The sequence below is a fragment of the Haliotis rufescens genome, unplaced genomic scaffold (genome assembly GCF_023055435.1).
Source record: "Haliotis rufescens isolate VD_foot unplaced genomic scaffold, xgHalRufe1.0.p SCAF_4, whole genome shotgun sequence".
In the NCBI taxonomy this organism is placed as follows: Eukaryota; Metazoa; Mollusca; class Gastropoda; order Lepetellida; family Haliotidae; genus Haliotis; species Haliotis rufescens.
In genome coordinates this window covers 63052185-63076571 of record NW_025964112.1, presented here as the reverse complement: position 1 = coordinate 63076571, position 24387 = coordinate 63052185, and the positions used below count along the sequence as shown (strand labels likewise).

The following is a 24387-nucleotide window of genomic DNA, read 5'->3' as shown; positions in this document are numbered from 1 at the left end:
AAATCTAAAATCATTTTCCTCCGTCTCTCAGCTAAATCTGCCATTGTTTAGCAAAGAAAGACAAATCCTTTTCGATAACAACGTCATGGTGTGTATTACAAGAGAATCCTCTAGCCTCACTTTTTCGTAATGGGGTACATGGAGTAGTGTGTGTCCCCTTACGTCCCCCTAAGCAACGCTTATTCAATATGTATATATGTGATATACCCAGCACGACAGACAAATGCTTTATGACAAAATGGTCCTTTGAAATGGGAAAAAAAGGGGATGGAATATATACACATGTGCACCATCTCAATGTACTTAAAGTAAGTCCTAAAGAATTTCAAAGATCGTATTTTCTTTCATTTTTCCTGTCAACATTAGTTCATAATATCCTGCTAACAAAGAACCTCAATATTTTCTTCTTAAAATTAGCTTTCCTCGAGTGTACAATGAAGCTGATCGGCGCTACCTTGTTAATATTAGTTGATTACAACTGTAGTAGAAAATAGATACATGTTCCTTGGCATCATGAATCAAACAGACAACCCATTTTTACTATCTCAACAATACTTAAGTTATAGTATGTTAAATTTCTGAATTAGAACTAATGGTTGTTATGAATAAGTGCCTTTAATCGAGATAATTTATATCTCCCCGAGCCTTTTAAATAACTTGATATCTACTAATATAAGATTTAAAAATTTGGTTAATTTTTCCTCATTAAACGGATTAAAATGACAGACTAATGAATATCTCACCTCCGACATCATGCGATCTGCCCCCGTTCGCTCCTCATCTTTGAATTCAATATTAGGGTTCTCATTAGAAACCAAATCTTTAAATTTTGGGTCTTCTTTTGTAATTGCCCCGTCGCTTAACCCGCTTGCTCCGATGGTATTTTCGGAGACATTAGGTACATGTTGTTTAAAAACTAGGGGGGTCAGTTTCCTGGGTCGTCGTCTCCTCCCGGAGCCCCTCCCAGGTCCACACTGAAGGGACAGCGGGGTGACGAGTAGCAGAATTATCACTACGGCTTGTACCAACTTCAAGGAACAATACATGGTATATAACCTCGAAAACAATCCAATACGTGTGGAAAACGTTCTCCTCCCAAGACTGTCCCTGATGAAAAATCCGTCAGGATCTGAGAAACATCACATAGAGAAATATAAAAATATATATATGAAAGCGTTTGGTTCCTGTCTTCCGAGTTGAACTTGTCGCTGTCCGTGTCTCTGCTCAACTCTGAACACTAATGGTTATATCTCACACATTTATAATAACAGTAGTAAAATCCAGCACCAGTGTGTAGTGGTTAACCATGGTTAATAAACTCAGTTGTAAATTCAGCCTTTCAAAACTGATTGGCACTCCGCGGTGTATATCCTCAGAGACTTTTCTCGCTCGTGATTGGTCGATCCGTCCCGTGTTCACCCCCATGGCTCGGCCCTAAAACAAAAATAAAATCCATTTCACATCATAACTCTTTCGCCGGTTTTAAGAAAGCCGAAAAACTGAAAAAGACGTTTTGCACATGTAGTCATGTGACCGATCAAACCCACCTCCGATCCAAGTGTACCCTCACATCTCCCTATTTCGCCGCTCCGTCTAAAGGGGCTCAGGCTACACTATCTTCCCCACTGGACGCTGAGGTTTTCACTGTATTGACTTAAAGGCAGCGTTTCAAACAGCTTGCGGTAATATGGGCCTCTACACTCTCGGTGTCCCGGCTCGCCTCCAGAGAGGCCTCTCGTGGTGGACAGACGCATTGTTATATCACTACGTGTACAGTGTATTATAACACTCGAAAGATAATTGCCCATCTATGAGACTGCATAAACGACTTTCTTTCTGACGGTTAGGATTACTCTTAATAGTATTTAGACCATTTAAAATGGTTAACAAGAAAACAAAATATATCCTTAATTTAAAGACTTTCTCATTTCTTAAAAGTGCTATTTGGTCGCTTTAAAGTTTAAACTATAAAATTGAAAATTTAATATGTATAAAGCTTAAATTTGTATATATTACACTACCATGGATGTATATGTATTGTATACTGAACTACAGCCAGCGGTATGCTACACAATCTATACAGGTCATGTGTCGTTACTCGTGAACCCCGCTAATCCAGACACTTTCTGTGGCAGAGCTGCACTCCATATCGATATTGCAGACACCTGTTTGAGTATCCAACAATACTGTGTTATGTTTGTTTGTTGTTTAACGCCGCATCCGGCAATATTCCAGCTACACGACGGCGGCTTGAAAATAACCGAGGTTGTACAAGACAATCCAGTGATTGATATTGTGAGGAAGAATCCACGCCGTCGGGGTACGAGGACACGCTATGAATCAAGTCATCGAGTCTGACCACCCAAGCCATTCGATCGCCCCTTCCGACCAGAATTGGTTGCTTGGGACCAATTCTAACCCATAGTATCCGCGGGGGTATGGTGTTATGGGTAGTTTTAGAATTGCTGATGAAGTTATGCAAGTCTGTTGCTAATGACGTATACAAATTGGATGCTGATGACGTTATATCAATATGTTGCTGATGACGTTATAAAAATCTGACGCTGATGACGTTATACAAACGTGATGCTGGTGACATTATAGAAATATGATGCCGAAGGCGTTATACAAATCCGATTCTGATGACGATATACAAATCTGTTGCTGATGACGTTATACAAATCCGACGCTGATTACGTTATACAAATCTGTTGCTGATGACGTTTTACAAACGTGACGCTGGTGACATTGTACAAATGTGATGCTGATGGAGTTATACAAATCCGACGCAGATGACGTTATACAAATCTGTTGCTGATGACGTTATACAAATCCGACGCTGATTACGTTATACAAATCTGTTGCTGATGACGTTTTACAAACGTGACGCTGGTGACATTGTACAAATGTGATGCTGATGGAGTTACACAAATCCGACGCAGATGACGTTATACAAATCTGTTGCTGATGACGTTATACAAATCCGACGCTGATGACGTTATACAAATCTGTTGCTGATGACGTTTTACAAACGTGACGCTGGTGACATTGTACAAATGTGATGCTGATGGAGTTATACAAATCCGACGCTGATGACGTTATACAAGTCTGTTGCTGAAGACGTTACATCACATAGCTAAGCGATAAATCGCAAAGAACAATGAAGATCGATGTGTGGTTTATTTCACGATAAAACATTGTTCTATCATGACGTCATTTCTGGAGATTCGAACATGCGTCGCAACTTGATGACGTCGTAAATTGGACGACGTTATTTTTGTGGGGGAAGTGTCTGGTGAGTTGTTCTCCATAGATGTAGCTGGACAGCACAGATGCACGCAATGGCCGAACGAGATATGACAATCGGTATTGGGAGAAAAGGTGCAGATAATCGACGTTAAAATTGTGAAAATACCAAACTTAATTCCCCTGTACATTAAATGGAGTTGTCGGATTGTATTCAAGGAGTCATGATTATTTCAATACGGGTTGTACAATTTATTACGCCAATAATGGTTTATTCGCCCTGTAGTGTTCTATTGTACGATAAACAAGTCCCACTCGTCGTATATTTCTTAAATACAAGTATGTTGCTGATGACGTTATGTAGTTTGTTTGTTTGTTTGTTTGTTTGTTTGTTTGTTTGTTTGTTTGTTTGTTGTTTAACGCCGCACACAGCAATATTTCAGCTTTATGACGGCGGTCTGTAAATATTCAAGTCTGGACCAGACAATCAAGTGATTGGCATCATGAGCATCAATCTATGCAGTTGGGATGCGATGACATGCATCAACCAAGTCAGCGAGCCTGACCACCCATTCCCGTTAGTCGCCTCATACGACAAGCATAGTCGCCTTTTAGCACAAGCATGCGTTGCTGAAAACATACTCTACCCCGGATCTTCATGGGCCCACATCTCAGAAAAGACCAGCTGGCATTATTTTAAAAGTACTTATCGACATCGTGTGATTTCCTATTGATTGTTTGATTGTTCGTTGTTTAACACCGCCGCACATTCCAGCTCTATGACGGCGGTCTGTAAATAACCAAATATTGGCCAGGAAATCCAGTGATGGACATAATGAGCATCGATCTACGCATTTCGGATTCGATTCGTCTTACCACCCGATCCCGCTAGTCGCCTCTTAAGACACGCATGGGTTGATAAAGACCAATTTCTAACCCGGATTTTCACGGGCTGTCAGACTTCTTAGAAGTAAGTCAATAGTGTAGTTGCTGTCAAGAATGCAGGCCAGTTATACAGGTGACACAAGGTCATTCAATCATGAGGCTCCTACGATGTACGTTAGTCAATGTTGGCTACCTGATGTTGTGTTGGAGTATGTTCATCCCACGTGCGGCTGATGTCAGCCTATCTCTCGGACGACCCGTTTGTAAACTAACCGTGGTGATGATGCGTTTGTGAGCTAACGCCGCACTCAGAAATATTCAAGCTATATGGCAGTGGTCTGTAAGTAATCGAGTCTGAACTAGACAATCCAGTGATTGACATCATGAGCAGCGATAAACGCATTTGGGATACAATGACATGCATCAACCAAGTCAGCGAACCTGATTCTCTGGTCCAGACTCGATTATTTGCAGAACCCCGTCATATAGCTGGAATGTTGCTGAGTGCGGCGTAAAACCACAAACCACCCAACCAACTTAATAATAATGACTTTAATCTGTGATCTAGTTAATCGTGAGGTTGAAGCAAAAATATTTGAGAAAACACAAAAGATCGAAAAACTAGTGGTCTTTTCTAGACGGACGAATTTAACATGTATGACAGGGGAGGTTACTCTGCCATTGATCACGTGATGACAGATGCCCTGTGATGGAGCCTAGTGGGCGAGTTTTTCCTCTGGGTTCGATTCTGTGGGAAAATAATTTCTGATGTAGCCTCCGGCTGATATTGCTGTGATATTGGTAGGAACAGTCATAACTGTACTCACTCACTCATAAGATCGATCATCTTAAGCTCTCAGTGAAGTCATCGTTTACACTCTGAGTGGCAAGAGCGTATGTAGTACTCGTCTCTCAGCTACACAGTGAGCGGCAAGAGTGTATGTGTACTCGTCTCTCAGCTACACAGTGAGTGGCAAGAGTGCATGTGTACTCGTCTCTCAGCTACACAGTGAGTGGCAAGAGTGCATGTGTACTCGTCTCTCAGCTACACAGTGAGTGGCAAGAGTGCATGTGTACTCGTCTCTCAGCTACACAGTGAGTGGCAAGAGTGCATGTGTACTCGTCTCTCAGCTACACAGTGAGTGGCAAGAGTGTATGGTGTACTCGTCTCTCAGCTACACAGTGAGTGGCAAGAGTGCATGTGTACTTGTCTCTCAGCTACACAGTGAGTAGCAAGAATGCATGTGTACTTGTCTCTCAGCTACACAGTGAGTGGCAAGAGAGTATGGTGTACTCGCCTCTCAGCTACACAGTGAGTGGCAAGAGTGTATGGTGTACTCGTCTCTCAGCTACACAGTGAGTGGCAAGAGTGCATGTGTTCTCGTCTCTCAGCTACACAGTGAGTGGCAAGCGTGAATGTGTACTCGTCTCTCAGCTACACAGTGAGCGGCAAGAGGGTATGGTGTACTCGACTCTCGGCTACACAGTGAGAGGCAAGAGTGTATGGTGTACTCGTCTCTCAGCTACACAGTGAGTGGCAAGAGTGCATGTGTACTCATCTCTGCCTTCAACATTGTAACAACCAGAACAAAAGATTACATTCATTCATGGGGGTTTTCTTAACGCAGTTTGAGACGGAAAGCTATTAGCTTAATGTTGACTCCCACACAACCCATCTACATTTTATTACCGAACCAATGGGAAAATAAACAATTGATAATTTCAGACAAAATGTTGTTAAAATAATTATTGATTCGATATTCGAGATATACCCAGGCCAGAATCTTAGCTTGCCTATTAGAGGGGACTATGCTTTATACATATGTCGCCTTAGACACTGTATCTTCTCTCATATTGCTAACAACAGTCAATAAAGTCCGCGTCGAAATCTCTGTTGTGCCATAATGACGTTCGACTAGACAGATGGGGCGATAATATCAACGCTTTACACTTGCGCTAGATGCCGGGAGATGCTTGTACGTTTAACACGGAGAATAGGGCTGAGTGTGCACTTAAAATACAGCGGCGCCATAAATGTAATCATGTTTAATCCATCTTATTATTGAGTAGATCAAGACGTTTTAATTATCACAATATATTACTTTGACATTTCGTTGCGAAGAACATGCCACATCAATACGCATCGCCAGTGAGCACGAGCGCAGATCGGCTTGCGTCTTTGACTAACACAACAGTTACACATGGAAGTCATATCGCTATGGTTACACAGAGTGGTCATATCGCTATGGTTACACAGAGTGGTCATATCGCTGTGGTACACAGAGTGGTCATATCGCTATTGTTACACCGAATGGTCATCGCTATGGTTACACAGAGTGGTCATATAGCCGTGGCACACCGAGTGGTCAATCCCTATGGTTACACCGAGTGGTCATCGCTATGGTTACACAGAGTGGTCATATCCCTATGGTTACACAGAGTGGTCATATCGCTATTGTTACACCGAGTGGTCATCGCTATGGTTACACAGAGTGGTCATATAGCCGTGGCACACCGAGTGGTCATATCCCTATGGTTACACCGAGTGGTCATCGCTATGGTTACACAGAGTGGTCATATCGCTATGGTTACACAGAGTGGTCATATCGCTGTGGTACACAGAGTGTCATATCAATGTTACACAGAGTGGTCATCGCTATGGTTACACAGGGTGGTCATATCGCAATGGTTACACAGAATGGTCATATCGCTATGGTTACAATGAGTGGTCATATCCCTATGGTTACACAGAATGGTCATCGCTATGGTTACACAGAGTGGTCATATCGCTATGGTTACACGGAGTGGTCATATCCCTATGGTTACACAGAGTGGTCATATCGCTATTGTTACACAGAATAGTCATCGCTATGGTTACACAGAGTGGTCATATCGCTATTGTTACACAGAATGGTCATCGCTATTGTTACACAGAGTGGTCATATCGCTATGGTTACACAGAGTGGTCATATCGCTGTGGTACACAGAGTGGTCATATCGCTATGGTTACACAGAGTGGTCATATTGCAATGGTTACACAGAGTGGTCATATCGCTATGGTTACACAGAGTGGTCATATCGCTATGGTTACAGAGCGGTCATATCGCTATGTATGGTTACACAGAGTGGTCATATTACTATGGTTACACAGAGTGGTCATATCGCTATGGTTACAGAGCGGTCATATCGCTATGTATGGTTACACCGAATGGTCATCGCTATGGTTACACAGAGTGCTCATATTACTATGGTTACACAGAGTGGTCATATCGCTATGGTAACAGAGCGGTCATATCCCTATGGTTACACCGAGTGGTCATCGCTATGGTTACGCGTCGAAGTCAGTAGTACTTTTAAGCCATTTATCAAGTGATTGAATAGTACGAGTATTGCAGTTATCCTAATGAGTTCACGAAATTAATGTCACAGTTACTTGCACTGGATTAGCGTGAAACTGTATGTGTCGTCATGTAACGCACAAAGACGTCCCACTCCAAAACAAATTCCGTTGGGAGCAGCGTCCATGTCGTGTGTATTTGTAGGCTTCAGATCGGAGACAAACAGTTACATTAGGCTGTAAACACTGGGGTCATTAGCCAGCCGTGCCGATGAGTGTCGACACAAGAGGGTCATATACAGTGTGTCCTTTCCCGTTTCAGATCTGCCTTGCCAAACGCCTCTGAGACCACTGTCGCTGACGTGGGTCCGACTCGGGCAGCTCTGCCCCGAGGATGTCGTTGTCGCCGTCCACGAGGCCAGGACTGGATCAGCGGCTTTGATCTGTCACGGCTTTAGATGGCAGTTGATTAGCGCAAAACTGCTTCGAGACAAAATCGAAATCGCTGTTAAGGAATTCTCAGGACAAATCACAGAGAAAATATTGTTGAATCCCATTTTGGGAATTCAGGCAAAGTCCTAATCCTGGTCTGAATAGCGAGGCTCAGAAGAGCTTGAATCAAACAAAATATTGGTGTTTATATTTTAAGCAGCAGCGTTCAGACATAACCATCTATTGTCGTTCATGGGTATAATCTTATCCCCGATGTAGATAACATTGTTTACATTAATCTCCTCGTATAGCCGTAGGCCGTCTTCAAGCATATTAGGCCGATTTTGACCGAGGGAAAATCTACCATCTTGGAATGTTATGGTTTGATGGCTTCGATCATGACTCAAGGCTCAATTAAGATTTCCCTTAATAGATAAAGCCACACTAGGCAGGGGCTACACGACAGTCTGCTCGGAGGGCTACACATTGTCGATGCAGAAGAACCTAGGATGAATGTACGAGTTTGTATAGAAAGTCAATCAAGTCCAGACAACAAAGGTGTGTTGAATACAGTCAGAACTCGGTGGCTCGACCACTTTTACCCGTTGTAGCGTTTACATCGATAGTCATATATCGATACTCTGCTTGTTTCGAACTTCGATAAACCTCGATGGCCCGGAAGTGAATGAGCGAGTGAGCTGGGTTTTACTCCTCTTCTAGCAATATTCCAGTAAAATCAATGGGGACATCAGAAATGAGCTTCACACATTGTACCTCTGTGGGTAATCGAACCCCAACGAGCGAACGCTTTAATCAAAGGGTAAGGCCCCGAAGACATTGGGTTGAAAGGCTTTCAATTCATTGAAAACTACAAACTAGGCAGATTTGACCTGGTGTGAATCTTCAGCTGTTGAATAGGCAGAAATAATAGTAATAGATTTTTTATATCTATTTATGTATTTTCCTATTACATATTACAAATGAATATAGCATTGTTGCATGGCTAAACACAATAGACATTGATATATATACAAACTACATAAAACTAAACAGTTATCAACTAAACAATGGGTGACAATTTGACCAAAATTGTTAAAGAGGTTCTTGCTAGCATATATTGATGCATTGTATTTGGTTGTGCAGTGCTGTTGTGTTAGCTCCTATTTAAGTTGGTAAAATAATGGCGGTTTGTTTAAAACATTACATCTATAAATCATGTATTTTGATACAACGATTAGTGCATTTATTAGGCTGTAGTTCTGTGCTGGATAACATATTAAGACAACGTCTTTAGTTATTTTAATTTTTACCAATATTTTATTTAATATCCAGTTTTCTAAATCAATTCAAAGTGTTCATTTTTCTAATGGGCCAGAATAAGTGTTCAGTAGTGTCTCTGAAATCTGAACAGAAGCTACATAAGCTGTTGTCTTCGTATCCCATCTTATGTAATTTGTTTTGTTGGTGCAATACGATGCATTATTTGGTATTGAAACCATTGGAGTTTCGTGTTGGTTTCACATCTAAAAGGTTTAAAGTTGTGGTTAAGCTTATCTTTATCCGTCATCTTAATTTCTAGTAGACTTTCCAATTTATCAAAGTGATGATTTTAAGCAAAATTGTTTTGCCTTACAGAGTGAGTGAGTATGGTTTAACGCCGCTTTTAGCAATATTCCAGCAATGTCACGGCGGGGGACATCAGAAATGGGCTTCACACATTGTACCCATATAGGGAATCGAACCCGGGTCTTCGGCGTGACGAACGCATTAACCACTAGTCTACCCCTACCCCAACACCCTGTTTTGTATTTAGATTGAGTAGTAATGTTGACTTCCCTTGGATGTTTTAAATAGGTGAAACAAGTGAAAAGGTAGAGTATGGTATTCCATATTCTTTTGGAAATTGTTTATACCAATTATGCGGCAGGGTATGGCCCCGAAGACATTGAAGAGTTGAAAGGGTTTCAATATTTTGAAAACTACAAACTAGGCCGAATTGACCTGGTGTGATTCTTCAGCTGTAGTATAAGTAGATCACGTGGAACGGGAGAAATAGCAGTAGTAGTGCTTTTTCTTTACTTTATTTATTTATTTTCCTTTTGCATATTACAAATGCCACACTCAGTCATATTCAAGCTATATGACGGCGGTCTGTAAAAAAATCGAGTCTGGACCAGACAATCCAGTGGCATCATGAGCATTGGTCCACGCAGTTAGGATACGATGACATGCATCAACCAAGTCAGCAAGCCTGACCACCCGGTCCTGTTAGTCGCCTCTTACAAGCATAGTCGCCTTTTTGGGCAAGCATGGGTTGCTAAAGACCTATTCTAAATGAACAAATCATGATGCTATAACTTAATACAATAGACAGTGATATGTATACAAACTACTACTACTAGTAGTAGTAGTAGTAGTAGTAGTAGTAGTAGTAGTAGTCATTGAAGGTTGGGTGGAGGTATGACATAGAAGCAGGGTTTCGGAGAAGCATAGTAGCAGTGGTAAAGCAGAAGTCATCTTCTACCCACCATCCTCCAAAACGCTGCCCTTGCACAACAGATCACGGCAATCTTCATCTTGCTTCAAGGTTATTGTGAACTTGGTTAATGCCGCTATAGTTGGCCATCATGTAAGCCTGTCAGACCGTATTCTCTCAAGTAGGCGTTATTCTAACTATTGCCTGTGTACCTGCACCCAAGACAGCAGCCTTCTCAGTGAACACTTCGACCTACATGGCTATGTAACCGGAATTCCTTGCGAGTGAAGCACAGTTGGCAATGCAGTCGATTGCTGGCTGTGTCGTAGATTTGTCTGGAGCACGTTGCCAAAGACATCAAGACATGAGTGAGTGACAACTGCAGATCTCTTATTAACGGATATACGGCGTCTGGGTCCTTGGGGTGATGAAGTACGATAAATTGAGCTGGAGTCGTTTTGACATTTTCTAGAATCGACGTACAAACAGTGTCTTCCTAAAGAAACAGTAGTTGTAGGAGCGCCGCCTACAGCAACATGCGTTCATCACTGGTAAGGTGAGGCGAAATTGGGTTTAACCGCCTTCAAGACTTTTACAGACGAGTGTTTGGTCTGTGTCTGTGGGTCTGCTTGAACTAGTCAGGATTAATGCCAGTATTTTTGTGCTAGCCCACTGAGATCCCCTGCCGCAGTTCTGGATAAGTCAAGGACAGCACATCCGAGCCATTAGTCCTTCCTTTATCACCTTAATGGCAAGAACCAGAAAGGGTAACACCTCTTTTAACATCTTTTAGTATGACGCATCGTGACATCAAACCACCGACCGCCCCACTCCGGGCAGACACTCTATCCACTACACCACGGAGACGGTCGCTCATGACAGTGAGGGGACTTCCACTCCCACAAACGTGAAATAAAAATAAACAGATATTTGTTTCTTCCCGATGAGTCTGAGAACAAATTTGAGAAATAGACAACGGACAAGGGAGATAACCTTATGCTTAAAATATGCTTTCACCTAATAAATATTAGTGTCACTGATTATATTTCTATTATCATTTCGACCATGGACCAAGTAATTTTGAAACTGATATACAATAAGTCATATAAAGGGCCTTAGGAAATAGTTTCTCTATTGGTACTGAAGACGTACATCATTAATGGCTTCAGTGTCAATTACACTGAGTAAACAGCAGATGCCGAATAAACGTGTTGCAGCAAATCAGGCGGTGCGGTAAACACAGAAGTAGTGGTCAGTGCAACAGTTGTAGTTGTAGTAGTAGCAGCAGTAGTAGTAGTAGTAGTAGTAGTAGTAGTAGTAGTACTAAATTACTGTAGCAGCTGCAGGAGTGAGTGAGTTGGGTTTTACGCCGCTTTTAGCAATATTCCAGCGGGGGGGAGAAAGACACCATACATTGTACCCATAAGGGAAATCGAACCCGGGCCTTCGGCGTGACGAGCGAATGCTTTAACTACTTGGCTTCCCCATTAGCAACAGCATTAGCTACCCCCAGCAGGTACATTAGCAACTGCAGCAATCGCATTGGAGCAGTAACAGTAGCATCAACAGCAATGGTAGTAGCAGCAACTATAGCAGTAAGAGTAAGATTAGCTAGCAGCAGCAGCAGCAATGGTTGTAGCAGTGGAAATACTTGTAGGAGCGGCAACATTAGCAAAAGCGGAATATTGGACATGCCAAGTCAAGTTTCCTCTTGTTAATAACAGTCTATGCATAAGCTCTGAAGAATGACAAATACAGCTGCATCAGCAAGGTATGTCATTTGCAGTGGTTACAACGTCAAATACAATGGTAAGGTAAACCCGTCCGTGCTTAACCAAATGTCCATAACCGTTTGCTAGTGAATGAGGGTTTAACGCCGCTTTGAACAGTATTCCCGTTATATCACGTCTTCTCAGCTTGTGAGAGGAAAGCCCGAAGTGGTGCAGGTCTTAGACCTTTACCACTTTATTACAGCCATGACTACGGATATGGCGCTGGCAAACCTAGAAACATAATCGGGGCGAACCGGGGTTCGATCCCATGATCATTTGGTACCTGGTGTGCCCACTCTTCATCTTCTATGCTCGCGTTCCCATGGCAGTTAGTCAAGATCAGAATAATATATCTGTTAACCCAAGGTGGGTATAGTCTGTCTGCACGTGGTTTAAGAGCGATATGACCCAGTATTCTGGAACTGTACTTCTGAGAGATGTTGTAACGCCTACAGTTTGGACCCTGCGATCATGGGAAACGCCACGTTGCTGTAGAAGGAGGCGGAGGCAGATTGTCACCACTGATGCAGTATCTACAAACAGACCCGCTGCACAAGGGCCCGGTTCTCACATTCATTAACTGCACACACTAATTGGTATATTTACAATTACTACTACCGCCATACCTTCCCGACTACAATATCGATTCTGGGTAATTAAAGTCGCCCAATACATCCAGTGGTTATTCCCCGCAACTGCTGATGCTTACAGACAGATGAAACTGTCGGTGTCACGAGACTTCGATCCCTGTCTATTGCACGCCGTTCTTAGAGATAGACCATTTAAGATCTTTTGTTTGTATGTTTGTCTGTTTGTTTGTTTGTTTGTTCGTTTGTTTATAGCCGCACTCAGCAATATGACGGCGGTCTGTAAATAATCGAGTCTGAACCAGACAATCCAGTGATTGACATCATGAGCATCGATCCAGGCATCAACCAAGTCAGCGAGCCTGACTGCCCGATCCCTCTAACGACAGGCATGGGTTGCTGAAGACCTATTCTACCCCGGATCTTCACGGGTCCATATAATATCTGACACCATTTTCAGAAAACGCAGCATGATCTCTTTTTCTGTTTGTGAAACCTGCAAAATATTGTTTTTCAGGGGTATTTCTGTGAGAAAAAAAATAATTTTATACCCCGGAGCACTCCACTCCTCATAACAATGGTCGGTCCCACACACAAATACATGGCTGTGTTGTCATTATTTTGAACTGGTGGGCAAAAGAAAGTATACGCTTGGAAATTTGATTTAACAAAAAGAGTGAGTGAGTATGGTTTTACGCCGCTTTTAGCAATATTCCAGCAATATCACGGCGGGGGACACCAGAAATGGGCTTCACACATTGTACCCATGTCGGGAATCGAACCCGGGTCTTCTGCGTGACGAGCGAACGCTTTAACCACTAGGCTACCCGACCGCCCCTAACAAAAAGAATTACAAAGTCATTGAAGCGTTACTAGGGTGAAAACAGTTACAGAAACAGTGCACGCTTGGGGTCCATAACACAACTATGATACCCGAATCACCATCGAATATTATTTCTTGTTATACCCCGGCCGACCTTTTAGGTCCCGACCTATTCATTGGATTCATCTGAAACTTAGTACATATAATCTGTGTCATATGGAGGGGTGCAGTCAAAAGAAAAAAAATGATTTTATTAATTTTCCATTTTTTTATGATTTTTTCAAACCCTAACCCTATCCATTATTTAATTTGAAACTACTGACACACCAGGCGGGTCGGGCGTATAAGTGAGCCACGCTCACTTTTGCCCTTGTTTCTTACAGTTTTAGCCACCACAAAACATGGGTGAAAACTGCCCGACTGTTTATTATAATGACAAAACGCCCGTGTATTTTGTAACGGTGGGAAAAATTGGTACGCAATAAGTTAAAATCAATTGCCAATCTATACACTCGAGCCGTCATATAGCTGGAATATTGCTGAGTGCGGCGTTAAACAACAAACCAACTAACTATACACTCGACCAATTCAACCTGAAGGTTTTAGTCAACAACTGTCAAATCACGCGAGACGTTAACAGACGCGAGACAACAACACGGTGTCTAAAAGATGGCGGACAAACTCACCCATCTCATGCTATCGCACGCAGGCACGTGACTAGTTGATACAATTACATTGGCTTTGCCCTATCGATTGATTTCTGATATCCGTTATTGATTACCTCTTCAGGCGTGTGATTTATATCAGCGATATCAAAGTCGGGGGAATAATGCAGAAAGCACAATTGACACCGTCTAGACATCAGGTGAAGCGGGTTCAGGGTGGAACACATGGAGGGAATGTTCAAAGACGCACTTTGTTATCTTAATACGACCACCATGCTACAACCTTAATGAGATAAACCGCCAAATCTAGCACCGCAACCCAAGCGACCTTGTGAAATTCATGACTTGTTACGAATAGTGTTGATATCCATGAAGACTGCAGCAAATGTATTTCTTTTTTTCAACAGGAAGAACCGAAGAAAAGATCATCAGTTCTTTTGAGAAAAGACAAGAGTAAGTGAGTGAGTTTGGTTTTACGCAGCATTTATCAATTCCAGCAATGTCACGGTATCATCATCTTCATCATCTGCAAATGGATACCAGACATTTTCTGAAAGACTGAGAATTTTGATTCTGTTATTATAAGGTCACACTATGAAAAAGGTCCAGCTGAGACAAAAGCTGTTGCTATATCTGCAACCATCTGAACACCAGGTCAGTGTTTCTTATGATGCACAATATCATCTCTCTGATATCCCCTATATCCCCTATAGTTGCACGGCCCACGTCAACGTCAGTAGGACTGTACGGCCACCTGTCTACATGTCAGTAGGACTGTACGGCCACCTGTCCAAACGTCAGTAGGACTGTATGGCCACCTGTCTACATGTCAGTAGGACTATACGGCCACCTGTCTAGACGTCAGTAGGACTGTGCGGCCACCTGTCTACATGTCAGTAGGACTGTACGTCCACCTATCTAGACGTCAGTAGGACTGTCCGACCACCTGTCTAGACGTCAGTAGGACTGTGCGGCCACCTGTCTACATGTCAGTAGGACTGTACGGCCACCTGTCTAGACGTCAGTAGGACTGTGCGGCCACCTGTCTACATGTCAGTAGGACTGTACGGCCACCTATCTAGACGTCAGTAGGACTGTCCGACCACCTGTCTAGACGTCAGTAGGACTGTACGGCTAATAGTCTACAGGTCAGTAGGACTGTACGGCCACGTGTCTACATGTCAATAGGACTTTACGGTCACGTGTCTACATGTCAGTAGGACTGTACGGCCGATTGTCTACATGTCAGTAGGACTGTACGGCCAATTGTTTTACATGTCAGTAGGACTGTACGGCCACCTGTCTACATGTCAGTAGGACTGTACGGCCACCTGTCTACATGTCAGTAGTACTGTACGGCCACGTGTCTACATGTCAATAGGACTGTATCGCCACGTGTCTACATGTCAGTAGGACTGTACGGCCACCTGTCTAGATGTCAGTGATAAACACAGACGTTTCTATAATGGTAAATACCATAAATAAAAGAAACCGAATAGAAGCAATATTGTGAAACCTGCTGCTAAGAGATCAAAAATTATATTACCAAACTTCATCTCCCAAAATGCAAGCCCTTCTTCGTGTAATCTACGTTAAAACAAACACTTGTCACGTCATATATATATGTGTTAATGGCGAAAACCTGATGTTTCTCCTGATCAAGAGAAGCGTGGCATTTACTGGCACCATGAAAGAGAACTGGTAATGATCCCTATAGGAGCTAAGCACATCCACGTGGAAACTCCCGCCATGAGATATCTAAATAAACAAGCCATCCCTACTTGTGTGTAGAGAGGCTAACTGACGAGATAAATAGTGTTCTTTATCTACAGTCGTACATGTTTGTTGACTGCAAGTCTAAACAGTCTTTAGTTTTTCCCGGCCATGCAGTAAGTGCAAGTCCATTTCAAGGTAGGGATCAGCTGAAAGGTTTTTCGTTTTATTTTGAATTTATGCTAATTTCAGGATTTATGGCCATTTTGTTAGTTGTTGTTATCGGTTGAATTCTTGTCAATACATAAAATGAGTCAAATGTATTGAGCACAGTAATATTTACATGATCATGAAAAAGGTCACGATGTTGTTTGGAGATACGCGACGTTATAACGTTAAAGCCTTGCACTTTGTCAGGGGCTGTCAGGCAACTTCTAAGTATAAAAATACGGAATTTCTTTCCACTTTCCTTCAAATTGCAAAAATGTCAAAAAAATATTTTTGGGGTTACATTCAAGAAATAAATAAGATCTCCGAAAAACAGGAATAATTTTATTCATATATAATGCATGAATATCCCGGATGCATGATTGTGCAATGCATGAAGGACTGTTCGTTTGTGACCCGGACTGGTATCGAACATTAAATCTCATTGCTACGTCGTGTTTCAAAGCAATTACAAACCTTTGACATTTAATCTGAGAAAATTGCCTAGAAATTTGCTGACAGGATTAAGGTATTTACTAACTCAATCCCGGCATTTCAAAGTTGGGTTAATTATATAAATGAGCAGACTAAGAAACGAAATCTCAAAATTTGTCGCGAAGCGTTAGTGTTTAACTTGAGGTGCTGTACCAGAGAACGGAAAGAAAACCTAGTTTTGATGGATGTTACACGATAGTGAAATTATCAGGCTGGTGTCAAGACACACCTAATGTTTGGAGTCGGACGGGAGTTAGTTAAGGGGCAAAATCACAAAGAAAAGCCAGAATACCATAGAATTGATCTGACACCTGCTAAGTCACCGACAAGGCGTAGACAGCGGAGGTCAAGCAAGAAAAATCTCAAATTCCAGTTAACCCAACCCTCAAAATACACACAAGGGAAATAGAAGTAAAAAATGAAGAAAATCGGGTGGTTTGTTTTAGGTTTTGAGGCTGTCTCTTATGGGGCTCCGGCTCCTCTGTCAATACGCACCCAACCAATTAGCGACACCCCAGTGCTTATTTCGTTTCCCTTAAACAAACTTCGAGCATTCCTATATTTTGTACCATCCTCACATTTGAGCATTTACCCTTGAGTATCACCTTCATTGTATCAGTTGATTATAGTTTCCTTATTCGGCCCTACATTTATATAAATACAAATCACATGCAAGTCGCATCAGACAAAATAAATTATTTTCCGACTTTAAATAAAATAAAATAAAATTGATTTAATGCTTTAATCATAACATCGCCATATTATCCGAAGTGAAATTATCAATATCTTTACTTTCATTGCCACTTCTACTTGATATAAAATCAAATTGTGTGAACGCACTAATCATTACATCGCCATATATTCCGAAGTGAAATTATCAATACCTTTAATAATTGTCACTCCTACTTCACATGAAATCAAATTGTTTTACTGCACTCATCAGTGTATCGCAATATATTCCGAAGTGAAATTATCAATACCTTTACTTTTTAGAGCCACTCCTACTTCAATACAATCAAATTGTTTTAACGCACTAATCATTATATCGCCATATATTCCGAAGTGAAATTATCAATACCTTTACTTTCATTGCAACTTCTGCGTTAAATAAAATCAAATTGTTTTAATGCACTCATCAGTGTATCGCCATATATGTCGAAGTGATATTATCAATACTTTTAATAATTGTCACTCCTACTTCACATGAAATCAAATTGTTTTACTGCACTCATCAGTGTATCGCCATATATTCCGAAGTGAAATTATCAATACCTTTACTTTTTAGAGCCACTCCTACTTCAATACAATCAAATTGTTTTAATACACTCATCAGTGTATCGCCATATATTCCGAAGTGATATTATCAATACCTTTAATAATTGTCACTCCTTCTTCACATGAAATCAAATTGTTTTCATGCACTCATCAGTGTACCGCCATATATTCCGAAGTGGTATTATCAATACCTTTAATAATTGTCACTCCTACTTCACATGAAATCAAATTGTTTTAATGCACTCATCAGTGTATCGCCATATATTCCGAATTCACCGAGGAAGCACATGCAATGTTATTCTCGTAGTGGGTATTGATACCTATTATTAGTAGATATACACTAGAGCGAATAAACTTGCAGGTTAAAAGGCCGTGGATCGATAATGTCGGAGGGTGATATAGTTCTCCCCATGTATCTGAAGCGCCAAAAGACCCCGTGTCATCAACACAAAACTTTATAATCCAATAAAGACAGTGAAGGTGAGTTCTTAAGAGGATGATTTACCATTATAAGTATCAGGAATCTCATTTAATTCTTGCCATGATATAAACTATATATATCCCAGCCAGAAAGGTAGAGCCTGTATGCATACAACAGGACAGTCTCGTGGTGGGGTTGTCACTTAAAGTTGGGAAGATAAAGATGCTCACATCTTGAGGGGGACATAAACCATCATGTCTGGATGCAGCTAGATTTATTCCAAATTTATATGATGAACTTGCAGCTCACTTGTTGAGTGTTATCGGCGTGATAGCTGGAACACTGAAGGGATAAGCTAGTCAAATGTTGCCCCGTCCGCAGATAGTGGGGAAAAAAGACGCCCAATCAATGGTGATCCAGGATCCCACAATAAAATATATAGCGACAATATATGGAATATTGAGACATCAAATGTTATGAATTAATTCTGAATGGGGGGATGTTATTGTGTTAAGAGTGAATCATTCAACCAGCAAATAAATGGAACTCCAGACCAGTTCCGATATTGATCAGGGTAACCCCTTGATTCCACAGTGTAGCGGGTTGGACTGACAAAATGTCAAACAGCAGAATTGGAACGAAAAGAAGTATTGCAAGCTACCAGTACAGCTATCTATTCTCAAGAACTCTCAATGTACTCTTTTTCCTGATATACCGAGGGTGAAGGTGAAAGGGGGTTTAACGTTGCGTCCAAGATTTTTGCACTTATATAGTGACGTGCATGCACGTGTGTGTGTGGCTGCTTGTACTGGTCCGGACTGATGCCGATTTATTGTGCTAGCCCACTGTTATACCATGCCGCAGTTTAACATGAATAACCCACTCAGACACAGTATACTGGCTCCAAGCCGACCAGTCCTTGTTTTAGCCCCTAATGCCGAGCGCCAGACAGGGTAACAACAAGTACCATCTTGTAACGTCTTTTGGTATGACGCAGCCGGGGATCGAACCCTGGACCTTCCGCTCCTCGGGCGGACGCTCTACCACTAGACCACGGAGGCGGTCCCTGATATATCGAAGTACGTTATAGCGATATGTCTGTAATAGCGAGGTCATCATCCTTGTAGGTGACCTGATGGGTGAAGCAAATCCGTTTCCCCCAATAGAACGCATCATCACTACGAGCGGCGTAGAACAGACTGTCTCAACACCTCAATCTGTTATTAATTCCACGTGGGGATTCCGGTTTACTCGGTGGGTGAGGGCGTGGCATCGTACCCCGACAGCGTGGATCGTTGTTTACAATATCAATCACTGGATTGTCTGGTCCAGACTCGATTGTGTACCGCCCGCCGAATAATACAGCTGAAATGTCGCTGGGAACGGCGTTAAGCAACAAACATTGTTATTAATTAAACTGTTACTGTGAACGATATAACAAACTAAGTTTCGAGGGCGTTTGGATTTTGTTGTCGTTGAACGTAATGTAGATTGTATAAGTGGTGCAATATGTTGTTTCTGAAACCCATTTATAAATAAATGGAATTAATATTTCGCCAAGATTCCACGAGAAGAGACAAAGATGGTTTATTTCCCTCCCTGTACAAGCTGCACCAGAAAGTGATTGAGTGAGTGTGTGCGTGAGTGAGTGAGTGAGCGAGAAAGTGAGTGAGTTTAAAGCCGTTCCCCAAAAGCACATAGTACTCCGTTCGCGTAAAGTTCTGTGACGTCACCCCTGTCATGCGCACTGCACATAAGTATTAAACTACCTGCCATGTCGGCTGCTGACGGCTTGCTTGAAAGAAGTGGAAGTGCTACCAGCTACAAGCTTATAATCCTCTGTGTTTAGATTCGGTAAATGCAGTTTTTTCTAAAATAAACGCTTTCCGCTCGAAGTAGTGTGAAACTCCTCCGTGCCCTGGGTGATCGTCATAACAAGGCAGTAACAGCGGTAATGTATGAGTTCTGTTAAACTCCACAATCACCTTCGCGCCCTCCGACGTACAGTTTCCACCTCCTACTGTCTAAATACATTCCCAGATTGTCACTCCGTGTTTTGCAACTCAGGAAAGGGACGTTACGACTTCCGACACGGTTGGAACACATCTGGATAAAGCGCACCTCGTTAAAGTCTACATGCTACCGAGCAGGCCACACAGCCAATGTTTGTTTATTATTCTTGTTTGGGCCATTACTCTCGATTCTTTTGAACCAGTTAGGACCAATTTAAGAGACCATAAATTGCCGGCAATCTGCACGTGCCATTGCAATGGCCCCGTTGATGACATATGGGAAATTGCGCGTGTAGTGGCATGAAATCCCCAAGGGAGATCACTCTAAATAGTGTTACCGAATTACGCATCTGAAAATAAAGTTACAGATAATTAATCTTATTGGGTATTCACAATGTGGTAGATTTTTCGGCATTTAAAGCATATATGTGCATATGGTTCTACTGTAACAGTAAGAAAAATGCATACCGGTGAACAATATTTCGCAGGAACGTATAATCTCAATTATACATAACCAACTTCAGTGAGAATTGCGTTGATGGCATAATTTTCAAGTTATTGATTTCTTATATATTTATTCCAGGGTTTCCTGAAGAAAACGTTCATCTTGTCATATCTTGTCTTCTTTAAAATGGAAATAAAGGCTTGCGTCGACAATCAACAATGCCGACAGAGAAATCAGTTATCAGTTACCTGAAAACCAATCTGGTCTGAACTCGAAATATATGTCTATGAATATGCGAGGCTCACCTCGTCGAGGTTATGCGATGTATCTGGAGTACATGGTGTCCGTCGGAGGATGTTAATAATAATAATAATAATAATAATAATAATAATAATAACAACAATAATAATAGTCCATTAATAAGGCGCTGTACTCCATGTACAAGATACTATTACCCCAGTCAATGGATCAGTGTGCACTCAACAATCATTCTCAGCTCCATAGTGAGTATACAACTTTATTCAATAGCATTCGACAATGTATGTTCTGATTTCTAACCTATACATTGATGGTAATATTAATCATAACATTTGAAAATAGCCTTCACCTTCACGTTAGTTTTGGTAACGTATCTAGAGGACATGTGCACTTTGTACTATATGTCGTCGTGGTGTGCCTTTGACCTTAAACAAAACTTTCACTGAAACACTTTGTCCACGACTTCGTCCATGTTGTTTTTTCCCTTATATTGTTTGTCTTGCCCTCAATAAACGAAGCAATTATTTGAATGAAGCGCAAGTATTGTCATTAAATTGCATTTTATATTATATATTACATATGTATTATTATATATTATATATGTATTATTCAATTCAACATCAACTGAAATTTGTGCTGCATGCTGCACTAGTTGATATTCTGCGCTCTAACCAGATGTACTTCATACAGTCCTTTTTCGGTATTAATATAAACCATCAACTCAACTGAAACCTCTCTATTACGGATCTTGATATTCTGGAAACTCAGTATTCCAGACAGTATTGAGTAAAGGTCTATATACAACATATACCCTCACAAAAAATAATCCGGACATTTCTTATTACGGCAATTTCACTGTGATCGGTATAATCCGGATTTACGAGGTTGCACTGTATAACATCCCGGTTGCTATACAATACATAGGGAGGTGAGTGTCCTTCTAAAATGATACATAGGGGGTATGTTGCTTTACGAGCGTCATCTGGTTTCTTCGTTGGGAGACTTTAAGTCATATTAGATTGTTAACATTCCAATCGGGGTTCTGACATTCAATACAAGCAATAACAAGGTTGTATCCAACACTGACTGGGCTGGAAGCTCACGATGTAGTTGACGACTTCGCCATACTTTGAAGTTGTTCTGTCGTCATAAACGCGCATTCCAAAACAACGGTATCTCTCCATGCCAGGGCCTACATTACCCTAATAACAAACGTGGCTAAGATGTTGTTTACTATCTAAACGTATAGGTAATTTGACGGGGTGTAAAAACCTGGATTGACGTCTCAGTTGAAAATACGAACGATGAAAGGCTCCGAGACGTGTCGTTGATGCAACGTAGATATGTGAAGGAACATATGCTATGTCGTATTCTGTAAGAAGAGTTTAAAGCACCGAACGATTTGAAATATTTGGTACATAAATTGTTGTTAATATGTGTTGGCATATGGATGAGGGGTTATTAAAATCTGAAGGATGAAAACGCACACAAACTGTGATTTAAAACACAAAGATAAACGATCTAAGGATGTAGTCACCGTGGAAACTGCGATAAACACTTTTTAATCGAAAATAATTGTACAAATGGTCATTTTTGATAAAATTGTATCAATTCAATAATGAGATTTTGTCATTTGAAATTTTAGACATTATTCCAAAAAGCACTGATACCTATACAATGTTAACGAAATACTAAGTTACGATAGATCTAAATATAGTTTGCAATGACTGTTGGTGGTGAGAGGAAGGACTGAAACACAGACGATGTAATAAAGGCAAGATTCCCCGTTGAGTCATCGAGATCATAAACCTCTGTCGGCTCCTTTTCACGTGGTAAATGGAATATAATAGTTTTTGTTTTGGGGCTTGGGTAGAACGCTAGGGCGACGTAGAAACAGCACGTTTCTAACACCTATAAAAGTTGACAGTTATAGCCGAAAACGAAATCGCAGGAATAGCTTGATGTAAGAATGGTAGGTGTCACTTGGTACTTCGCAGAAACACTACACCTGTGTTGAAGTTTACGAGTGCCTCTCTAGGCATAAATGATATCGTAATCGCAGAGAACATCAGTTGTCAGCCCTATGTTAAAAGACAGAGGAACGAGCAGACGACAGGGTAAGGAGTCTCAAAGCTGAGCAGACGACATCGTAAATTCTCTATCAATTGAATAAATTCTCTAGAACGACAAGAAGCTAATAAGCCGGGATGACTCCAGGTACTCTTATTCATACGTGTGTGCGTTATCATTGAATCGCCGTCGGGTGGATAGCATCAGTCAGTGAGGGTCCTATAGATAACTACTGTGACTGAAACTGACATACAAGTATATTTTAGGAGGGTTTTTAAGTCTTGCTGGCTGTAAATACGTGATAATCGGAGTGAAATGTCTCTATGGCTTACTGAAAGACTAACACTATACGTGACGCAGCATGCCTGTTGTTCTTGACAAATACGTCTGAAAGGTATCAGATCGGTTTGTTTTTACATTAGAAAACGCCACACTCTTTATTTGGACAAATCAACAACAGTAACAATAGTAACATTGAGTCCACCGGTTTAACACATTGATGAATTACTTTTCAACCCAGGGTACTCACGAGAGAATTTATCCGGAGGTGTATGTACTTCTCCTAACCGTGGATCGAACCCAGACCATATGCGTGTGGCGGGGGTAGTAACGACACCGATGCAGTTACCGATGTTATACGAATTGCGAAATCGTCACTGATAAAATCAGAAATGTAACCTAAACTTAAATGTAAACACTAATACAGCGTTATCATTATCCCCCCCCCCCCCCCCCCCCCCCCCCCATGGGGTACATTAGAAAATTTGGTTTGTTCATATAGTAGTGAATATAAACTATAAGAAAGAGTCCTATAAAGACTTAAGAAGAAATAGGCACAATGGTCGCTTTATGTCATTAGAAAAGTCTTCAAAAGTATCTCTTGGATAAGGTAACTTCAGTAGTTTCCGAGAAAACATGTCCCCATTGCAGACATCATGCACGAAGTAAAATAGCATAGATCAAGCGCCAAAACTGTGTATGGTCAAAATCTAAAAACATGTAACAAGGGAAGAAACTCTGGAAAAAATAATATACGCCCATATATACGTCCTTATATACGCCCATCTATACACCCAACTATATGCCCATATACACGCCTATCTATACACTCATCTATACGCTCATATACACGCCCATCTATACACCCATCTATACACTCATCTATAAACCCATATACATGTCCATTAATACACCCATATACACGCCCATCTATGCACTCATCTATACGCCCATATATACATCCTTGTATACGCCCATCTTTACACCCA

The 24387-nt window shown here is 41.3% G+C and overlaps 1 protein-coding gene across 5 annotated transcripts in view; it reads right to left on the bottom strand.

Annotated features, from left to right (window-relative positions):
• The window catches only part of LOC124112190 (sonic hedgehog protein A-like), a 157871-nt gene that overhangs the window by 42599 nt on the left and 90885 nt on the right, over nucleotides 1-24387 (bottom strand). For 4 of the 5 annotated variants that reach the window (XM_046472188.2, XM_048382125.1, XM_046472189.2 and 1 more), the window contains one exon: nucleotides 744-1434. In XM_046472188.2, coding sequence (XP_046328144.1) covers nucleotides 744-1046 — 303 coding nt within the window. In that variant the 5' untranslated portion in view covers nucleotides 1047-1434. Of the gene's footprint in view, nucleotides 1-743; nucleotides 1435-1547; nucleotides 1698-24387 lie in introns of those variants that run through there. The other variant, XM_046472187.2, reaches the window with a different exon arrangement.